This window comes from Oncorhynchus kisutch, linkage group LG6 (assembly GCF_002021735.2).
Source record: "Oncorhynchus kisutch isolate 150728-3 linkage group LG6, Okis_V2, whole genome shotgun sequence".
NCBI lineage: Eukaryota > Metazoa > Chordata > Actinopteri > Salmoniformes > Salmonidae > Oncorhynchus > Oncorhynchus kisutch.
Genome location: NC_034179.2, coordinates 55,586,963 through 55,597,564, shown reverse-complemented (window position 1 = coordinate 55,597,564; position 10,602 = coordinate 55,586,963). Strand labels below are relative to the sequence as shown.

Below are 10,602 nucleotides of genomic sequence, written 5' to 3'. Positions count from 1 at the left end.
AATACACTCACCATGTTAGCACTGTCCCTAAATAACGATACCTGTAAACATTAGTGTTGTTTAAGTTATTTATTATAGTTAGCTAGATGGAGAACAGCATCTGTCTTCACATTCTGCTGCAGAAATCTAACTGACCAACTAACTGGCACCCAGTTGACAAAAACACTTCAGTGAGAATTGCCGGTGGTATTTATTGGGTTGACTCATGTAGCCAACTGGACGCAGCTCTGCAGAGTGGTAGCTGGCACAGCCACAAAGTCATAAAATCTGATTTTTAACCTAACCTTAACCACACTGCTAACCTTAAATGAAGACCAAAAAGCGAATTTTGGTTTTCTTACAGCTGGCCCATTTAACGGAAATCGCTCGGTTCTGCCATTTAAAAAAATCTGTTAACATTTATTTCAATTGTTTCTTATTATTATTTATTTATATTATTGCACAAAACACCAGTATCCATACAGGAAGCATACAAACAAACAAACGAGAACAGCATATACGCTATCCTAGAGAGTTTGCCATAGTCTTTGATACTATTCCATCTGGAACTCTCATGCCTTTTAGAGGTGTAACCAGACCTCACCTTTTTTTAAATACCCTCCTGTTGACTATCCAGGAAAAATGTGTTTCTCCTTGCTCTCTCAGTTCAATGATAGAAATGTATGTGCTTTATTTCAAAGGGATGTTGTATTTATTTCCTTATGTTACAACGTACGGGAAATAATTTGTTAATATAACCTGGGTGGTTTCAGTTCTGAATGCTGATTGGCTGAAAGCTGTGGTATATCAGACCATATACAATGGGTATTCCAAAAAATTCCTTTACTGTTCTAATTACTTTGGTAACCAGTTTGTAATAGCAATAAGGCACCTTGGGGGTTTGTGGTAAATGGCCAATATACCATAAGAACATACATTAGCATTAACTGTACTTTTTGTGATGAGCATCCAGAAACATTTTTTATGTATTTTGGCATTGTCTACACGTAAAAGGATTATGACAAGATATTTGCAGATTTATAATTGATAACATTCTTGATGACTTTTGTTTATTATGGGAAAATATGCTGCTCGGTTTCCTTAACTATAATAAGGATAAATAAAAACTATTTCACATTTAATTGTGCTAATGGGGAAATGTCATATTCGTTCATATAAATTCACAAATCAAAAACATTCTTCCTTGTTTTCTAAAAGGAGTTTGAGCAGTACATTAAAATCATTCTACATTATTTAAATAAGAAAGCTGTAAAAACAGTCAATACGTGTCTGTAATTTGTTGTACACCCCTAGGACCTGCCTCCAGGTCAAGATTCATGACAACAGAGCTCGCCAGCTTGTATCATATAACCCGGAAAGGAGTTACCTCTGGTTCGATCAGCCGTCCCTATGGGGAAAATTAATGGGGAAAGAATAGGGTTTTGGGATAAACACCGAAAATAAGGTCTGAGGTTAACACAGGTTTAGGAGATTTTGTTCTAGGAGATCATTTCAGTCATGACCTTTCTGAATTATGAAGCCTTTATGCACTTTTAAAAAATACATAAATAAAATACATAAAATACATAAATTAGCTGATGAAGATTATCTCGCAGAACAAAACGTATAAGATCTCATAAGCCTGTGTTTACCAATGACCACATTTTTTATGTTTATTTAGAAACCCTACAAAAACACCAGTTATTTCACCATAGACGGGTAGGTTGTTTAGCAACAAAACCAGATGCATGTGCAACTATGTGGTAAAACAGACAGGGTTGGCTTAGATAGTTGACAACATGTAAACTATATTTCGTCTCCAATGTTTCTTGAAAACATGAATACATTTCCACAATGATCACTTTTTTGTCTCTCAAATACATTGTTACATTTTTTGGTTAACTAGCCAGTGAATTTTAGCCATATTAGCAATGACATGAAATTAGTCAAAACAGCTCAAAACAAGACATGGTATCACAGCCTGGTCTCATATACTAGACATAACATAGTAACTTAAATCCAGGCCACCTAAATTAGTAAGATATGTTACAGTTTGGTATGGTTACATAAGACAGAAGGTTACTTTAAGCAAAAATGAAATGTGGGTGGTTGGTCGGGGTGAATGGGTGGGCATATAACCCAAAGGTTGTGTGTTTGAATCTCATCACAGACAACTTTATAATTTTAACTAAGTAGCAACTTTTCGACTACTTACTACTTTATAGCTACTTTGCAACTACTGAGCATGTTAGCTAACCCTTCCCCTAACCCTAACCTTAACCTTTTAGTCACAACAAATTGGAATTTGTAACATATTATACATTTTGCAAATTCGTAACATATTGTACATTTTGGACATTCGTAACCAGGGCCTAAAATGAACACCGGCCACCTGCCAAATGCGGGTAGATTTTGGCATTGGTGGGTAAGAATGTCTAATTCACCAGCCACGTTGGAGGATGGTCACACACAGGGCTCTACCATGCAATAATTTAATAACATTTTCTATCATATCTGGTAATACACAAATAAATAGGAATCCATGCTGGGGGGCTGTGTGCGCTGTGAAGTGAAGTGCTGAAAGATTTGTTTTTATAACCAATGCACACAGGCATAACAGTTGGTCTAACTACTAAAGTGAGACTTTATCCTCGTGTTAAAAAAAAACATTTGACTGGTAAAAAATCTTATTGGCTGGTAGATTTTTAAATCTACTTGCCACAGTGGCTGGTAGAAGGAAAACATAGTTTTAGGCCCTATTTGTAACATATTGTACATTTGCAAATTCGTAACATATTGTACAAATTGCAATTTGTAAAACATTTTATATGAATTGTAATTGAAATGGATGATGGACATCCACAAATTAATACACACCATACGAAACATAACATATCATACAAAAACTAGTGTCTTAGATTTACGTAGAGAATAATACGAAATGCTCTGAGACCTTGTTGGGTATCAAGAACAAGACAAAACTAGCTGAAACGAGTCACTTACTATTCCCCACATGGCAGTTTCTTTTCATTGTTGGTAGATATCTGGCCACCCAGACTCACAACAACTCCCGGACTTCTGCCCCATTGATGTGTGCGCATCGTTTTTGTGACGTTGTTAGCTAACCCATTTACAGGATTTCCCCAAAGAATAAGTGACCTATTATATTAGAGTCTAAATTGTTATGCTTTTAAATTACTGTAATATTTGTAAATGTAGCACCAATTTCCCATTACTCAGTAAAACAATAATTTCCCCCATGTTCTTAACCACATTGACTGGGTGGGTGTCAAATTAAAATTGCAAAACATTTCACAGAGCTTAGAGCTTAACTGCTGTTGGAGTACTGGTGGAATTCCACCTCCAATTCAAAGGGAATCCTCCACGCCTAAACCGGCCTAAACTCACTCAAATGCAAAGTGTGACACGGTCACAGAAACAACCAATCAGAGCAGACGTGGGTGTTGCTGTAGTACTATAAATTGACCAGGTGAGACAGGTGGCAGGTTGTGATGCACCTGTACTGGACACAAAATAGAACAGAGTGAAAGGCAAATTCACCTCTCATCTCGAAGCAGAGGAACAGATAATATTGAAGAAAAGCGAGATCCAGATTTTTTCTTTTTTACTAGAGCCATTTATCAGACTGAAGAGACCAGCTGCCAATCCAAGGACCAATCTGTGGGTGAGCATGACGATGTTTGTGCCACAGAGCTTCTCTCCACCTTCATGTGGGACCCAGTACCCCAGTCTGGGACAGGAGTCTCCAGAGTTCAGCCTGTACAGCGACAGCTTCTACAGCCCTCCAGCCGTGCCTAGCCTGCAGCAGGCCACCCCTCCTGCCTATGACCTGGGAGACTACACCAGCCCTTCTACCAACCCTTACCTGTGGTTCAATGGCCCAGAGCTCAACAGTGTTCCCTACATAGAGGGACCCACGGGGCCAGCTTGTGGGCCCTATGTGCCCCAACACTGCAACATGCAAAGGCCCTATCTGGGTGCTGATGGGCCGGGGGTTGTGGTAGGGGACCTGAGCTGGTTTTCCATGCCCTCTCAAGAAGAGCTGATGAAGCTAGTCAGGCCACCCTACTCCTACTCTGCCCTTATTGCCATGGCGATCCATGGGGCCCAAGAGAGACGGCTCACCCTGAGCCAGATCTACCAATATGTAGCAGACAACTTCCCCTTCTACAACAAAAGCAAGGCCGGGTGGCAGAACTCTATTCGCCACAACCTCTCCCTCAATGACTGCTTCAAGAAGGTACCCCGAGATGAGGATGATCCAGGTAAGAACATTTCCTTGGTTCTAAAAAATTGGTCTTTTAATTTCAAGATGTTCCAAGAGAAATGTAAACAATTGTAACCTTTAAAAACATGGTGTAATGTGTCTCAGACAGATATTAACTCTTGCCCAACTATGTGAAAGCAAATCCTTAACAAACATGTCTTATGTGTCTCCTTATAGGCAAGGGTAACTATTGGACCTTGGACCCCAACTGTGAGAAGAGGTTCGACAATGGCAACTTCCGTCGCAAGAGGAAGAGGAAGTCGGAATCCCTGCCTGGCGACGGGGGCTCCTCAGGTTCTGAGTCATTAGAGTCCAGCCCCAAACACCCCAACAACATGAGTGACGTGTCCAGCTCCTCTGACCGCGGCCCCTCCCCCATCTCCTCAGCTCCCTCCCTCTGCCTGAACAGCTTCCTGTCTCAGATGGCTGAAGTGGGGACGGTATCAAACACAGTAGAGGCAGATACCCTCCACAGACCCAGGCTGCCTATAGAGGTACCCCAACGGGCCTCTCCGTCCCAGGGATACGGCTCATACTCTCCCAACGCTACAGTGCCTCACTGGGAAGTCCATATGTCTCATCCGCAGCACCCTACCATCCCTTCCTCCCCTCCCCTCTACCCTGTGGGCTACAGGGACTCTGTCCGCACCCTGCTCAGCAACCAGCTAGACCCAGCCTTGGACTCAATACATTACCAACAGGAAGGCACAGAGGTGTAAAGCACAACTGATAGAGCCACTCTACTCCATAGGGCAGCCTGCCTTTGGGAAAACTCTCACCACAACGTCTTCCTCAGCAGAGAATGAAACTTCACTGAACTCATACTAAAGAAGATGATTTACAATGTTTTTTTCCCCTCTCTTAATTGATTATACGTATGTATATTGTTTGCTGTTCCATATACTGTCTTTATAATATGAACTCAACTATCTGTAAAACATTTGAGGGATTCTTGGATTCAAACATTTTTAAAGTGGGTTTTGTATGTGATGTACGTAAATGTCCTGTCATCAAGCTTTTTACTATTTTTTAAATAAAGAACGACAACAATAAGAAATTATCCCTGCTATTTTTCTGGGAGTATTTATTGCATGAAAACAGATTTAAAGAGGCAAATACAGATTATGGTCACACTTCAAAACATGATTAATTCTGAAATAACTATTTAGGATGGTACATTATATCATGCAGTTTGATCAAGATCTGATTGCCAGTGCTTTTGATTGAGATAAGACAAGTCAAGCTCCCATTACAGTCAATGATCTGAGAGACAGGGTGTGAAATGAGGGAGGCAAAGACACCGTTAAACACTGAACAGGAGGGGGACAGGTGAGAGCCAGGGAGAAAAAAAAATATATGCAACAGAACTCGTTCCTCAAGGTTGCCCTCTGCTCCCACTTACAGCTACAGCCCCCTCTCCTCACCTCTATCTCCCTTTATTTGCCCCTCTTGGGTTCAGGGTATAAGCTAATGCCTCTCACCATTAGTCAGCCATGCTTTTGGACACATAATAACCTATTTAACAGATCAATTTCATTTTAAACTATATGAACAGCACACCTGAAAGTGTTAAAAAAAAGAAACAGCAAGCAAATGTGTAGAAGCACGGTGGCTAGGGAAAACTCCCCAGAAAGGCCCAAACCTAGGAAGAAACCTAGAGCGGAACCAGGCTATGAGGGGTGGCCAGTCCTCTTCAGGCTGTGCCGGGTGGAGATTATAACAGAACATGGCCAAGATGTTCAAATGTTCATAAATGACCAGCAGGGTCAAATAATAATATTCACAGTAGACTCATTACATACAGTATACGGCATGTAGTTATTTGCTTGAACTATTTGCTTTCACCCCGTCACATTGTAGAAACTGCTGACTGCAACATTAAAATGTCACACCTCTAATATTCACAAGAGCTAAAAAAAAGCACACAAAAACACGTCACCTCAACAGATTCCACTGAGGAGGTCAGTAAGATGCTGAGGTCAACATCTGTAGCCCAACGCTTAGAGCCGTGGGAACTCAGCACCCCATTTCTCCCTCTGAGTAGCAGGCAGCAAAGGGGGACTAGAGAACATGCTTGAGGAACCATTCCCATGTGTATCTCTGGCATGGAAGAATCTGTGGAGAGGCACGAGAGAAACATTGAGTGAGAAATTGAAGGGAGGACTGGGGAGAGTGAGGAGAAGGGGGAACTGGATAATGATCCTCTCTACAGGCCTCAGCGCCCTCCAATCCATCGCTCCTCTCCTCACCCCACACCTCCCCTGTTACTACTCAGTCTGGAAGGTGAGTGAAGGGGAAAGAGGTTTCCCTTAACATGGAAGCATGATCACTTGTCTTAGTCTTGGCTGTGTGATAGTCACAGTTATAATCATTCGCCTCTGTTCTCTACTTTGATGCTTCCTTTCCTCCTGGGCCCCTGAGTGGCGCAGCAGTCTAAGGCACTGCATCCCAGTGTAGGAGGTGTCACTATAGTCCCTGGTTCAAATCCAGGCTGTATCATATCTAGTTGTGATTGGGAGTCCCATAGGGCGGTACACAAGTGTTGTCTGGGTTTGGCTAGGGTAGGCTGTCATTGTAAATAAAAAATTGTTCTTAACTGACTTGCATAGTTAAATAAAACAATTTTTTAAAATCCTTTCCTCTGTTAGAGAAGTGTGAATGTTTTTTTTATTTTTTTACAAATATCAGTACAGTATGTGTCTTTGTCTTATTATCCAATAACTCTGTCAGCGCATGACAACAGCAGCCTCATCATTACCCAGTCAAAGCTGATACGAGTGGCATGTGCCACACATCTCTAACTATAGCACCATCGCCGCCACCACCCCACCCACATTCTCCAGTGACCCCATCCTCATGTGTTTTTATTGACACAATACTATCTTGACTGGATGAAACAGCCCTCCCCTTTCAGACGTGTCATAAAGAGGGGATTAATACGTGACCAGCGATCACAGTAAGGGTGCCCTGTGTTTACAGTCTTGTGCCTCTTCAACTGTTTCTGTCAGTGTTGCTTATGGGGAAAGATAGATTTCTTTTGTCTTTAGCTTCCTGCATGACAGTAGTGGAAAAACCAGCTCAGGCTCCCTGTAACCAGCTCAGGCTCCTTAAGTATTTAAAAAAATATATATATATCTTAGCCAGGTCGATTTAATTAAGGTAAATACAGTTTCTCTACATAAACGACTAGAAATAATATAATAATCAGATAAAAACCCAATATGTAAATTAATGTCTCTTAACAAGTCAAATAGATCAACAGCTGCCAGGCTTAATGCGTCCTGTGTTTGACATGTGCCGGTGGTCTGTCTCTAGCTCACAGCAGGGGCACGTCTGAGGCCAAAGGGGGCAGACGGCATCCTGAAACCCCCTCTACCTGTTCACTGTACACGTCTCTCTGCTCATCCACACGCTCAGTCTAAAACCAAATGGTATTGTTAAAAGAAGGGGGCGAATGGCACAGTGGATCACTTCTACCTGTTCAAATGCTTCTCTCCTGATTCACTGTCTTACATCAACATTTCTAGTGGAGTGATCCAAAAAGCATTTTCACACTACCTCGTCAACTCAGGCAGGTTCTTCATTTTCATTTGAAAAGACCTGCATTCATTGACATGAAAAGGCTTTATCAGACATTATATTTACTTTTTTTTCTCTCTCCAGTTGCTTAAAATAACTTTGGAGCAGTATTGTATCCCAAAAGACAGGGTTGAACGGTATGACCGTGATTTATCCATGTTGTGTCCGACGCCAATTTTTTTGTTTTTTTTTCAACTATCATCTCCCACTGCATCGACATCCACCTGCACATGTATTGCGTTGTTTTAGGAAGTTACATATGATCTTCATGTAGGTAGGTAATTCCTGAGTAATCATTTAAGTACATTACTGTAATACGCCACATACACAGTTCATTGTACCAACCCTAACGTGAGTACATTCAATCCAAACCAGTAAAACCCATTTGACACAGAGAAAGGTGTGCTACCATCCCAACTGGGTGAATCACTCAATGACTCTAATTACGTAGAGGTGGGGGAGAGTAATGTGGACCTTAATACAAAGACCCCAGCCTGGCAACACTGGGGCAATAATAACCCAGTCAACGCTAATACACTGATAAGTCCGGCATGTGCCACACACACACACACATGCAGACACACACAAACACACACACACACATGCAGACACACACAAACACACACTTCTCTTCACCTTATTGACCTTGTCAAATGACACAAGCTTTACGTCTTTAGTGATACAACAGGGCAGGCATAATGCTATCGCTATCTGCCCTTGGTAAGATGGGGCACCCATTCAGATGAGTAAATCTGACGAGGTGCCTCACGTCCAACGACACAGTAAGTGTGCCTTGTGTTTACTGACACATTCCACATCAATAGGACAGTATTGTTGGTAAACACTGATGCTGATGGGGGTAGAGATGAACTCCTCACTATGCCCTCGAGCTCAATCCTACAGGTCTGGAACAAACTGTTGGATCCACCCAAAGAAAGAAGGAGAGGGATACAGAGTATGTAGAAGACATTGTGTATTTATTTGTTTGGTACAGTTCAAAAATATGATCAGAGTTGAGTAAGAGCATCAAAGATATTAATGACATTTTAAGACATTTGAGAAAGTTGATTGTTATGACTTTGCCCAAGATAGTGTTATCTTATTGCAGGTATTTTACAAGAACAAAGGCCTCATTGGGGGATTGTTCAGTAGACTGACATTAAACCCATATTTACATGGTCTTCAGTTGGAATTTATGTCTCAAAAATATTGCTAAATGAATTAAACGTTTGTTTATATAGAGTACCAGTACCTGTCAAAAGTTGTACCATTTTCTACATTGGTTGAGAGAATGCCAAGAGTGTGCAAAGCTGTCATCAAGGCAAAGGATGGCTACTTTGAAGAATCTCACACATAAAATATATTTAGATTTTTTAAACACTTTTTTTGGTTACTACATGATTCCATATCTGTTATTTCATAGTGTTGATAAAAATCCTGGAATGAGTAGGTGTGTCCAAACTTTTGACTGGTACTGTATGTCAGAACATAATCCAGTTTTGGCCTGCAGTGCTTTACCCTGGGAAACATGATCTTAAATGGTGGGATTGTTGGTAAAATATTCCTCTTACCACAGATATAATCCTTGATAAATTTGTCCCAGTGCCCATTCTTGCTATTCCCACAATTATAGCTCCAGACAATTTGCATAGGAATATGCACATTGCCAAAGTGGCACATTGCCAAAGCGGTACATGGATTGAGAAAACATGACCTCAGTTGCCTGTCTAGGCATTGCAGATGTTATATTAACTACTATGTTGTGTCTTACCAATTTCACTGAACTTAATGAACTTTTCCACTTGACTTTTGTTGTATTTTCAGTGTGTTTATGTAGGGTTTACAAACGGTTACTCTCCACCAATTTTTTTAGACTCACTCTACTGTGTGTCCTCTGATGAAACCAGAGGGCTGAGGGGGTTTCTATGGCCCACTTCAAATGTCCAGATCACATAACAAAGGGCTCATTCATGTACACTCTCTTGTACACTTTGGGATTGTTTACAACTATTTCATTTCCAATATTCTATTATGTGCAGTATATCCATTATTTCCCCATTCATATTGAAGGTTAAGGGTCAATTTATAAAACTGAAAAGTGGCATTAGTTCAAATACTGTCTGATAAGATTAGAGGAAGGAAATGGATCACAACCAATGATTTATATATATACACTAGATTACCATCTTGGCACTCCCTCACCATTGTAAAAACTATTTTGCAAGCTGTAGAAATACATTTATTAATGGCAACAACAACAAAATACACATATGTTCTATTACAGACACCTTAATGCATACTTTTTAAATATATTATGATATTGTATATAAAACATTTTTCTTAAAGAATCATTTTTGAGATAACTAATGTTACTGTGCCTACTACAACAACAAAAATACTTATATACATTTAATTGAAATACTGTAGAATTCCATTCATTCTTATGGAGGACTGCTCATTCTGGTCGACAGTTGGCTTAAAAGTCTCTCAGCGGCCAATAAAAAGCATCCGCTATCCAGGGTTTATTAATGTCACAGTACTCATCTTGCGTTGTGTGCAATCATCGACACGAACTTTAACATGTAGCACCTGTCACACCCTGATCTGTTTCACCTGTCCCTGTGATTGTCTCCACCCCTTCCAGGTGTCGCTTATTTTCCCCAGTGTATTTATCCCTGTGTTTCCTGTCTCTCTGTGCCAGTTCGTCTTATATGTTTCCAAGTCAACCAGCGGTTTTCCCGTTCTCCTGCTTTTTT

General features: G+C 40.7%; 1 protein-coding gene across 1 annotated transcript; it reads left to right on the top strand.

The window, feature by feature from the left end:
• The first annotated feature begins 3,285 nt into the window (after positions 1 to 3,285).
• Positions 3,286 to 5,327, top strand: LOC109892180 (forkhead box protein I1-ema-like). Its single transcript, XM_020484622.2, has 2 exons — positions 3,286 to 4,265; positions 4,445 to 5,327. Exons 1-2 carry the CDS (start codon positions 3,671 to 3,673, stop codon positions 4,984 to 4,986), a joined length of 1,137 nt encoding a protein of 378 aa, XP_020340211.1. The 5' UTR covers positions 3,286 to 3,670; the 3' UTR covers positions 4,987 to 5,327.
• Positions 5,328 to 10,602: the final 5,275 nt, after the last annotated feature.

Coding starts and splice junctions, on each gene's coding strand:
- LOC109892180 (XM_020484622.2), top strand. CDS start 3,671: ATGACGATGTTTGTGCCACAGAGCTTCTCTCCACCTTCATGTGGGACC. Junction 4,266..4,444: donor CCGAGATGAGGATGATCCAG/GTAAGAACATTT, acceptor GTCTCCTTATAG/GCAAGGGTAACTATTGGACC.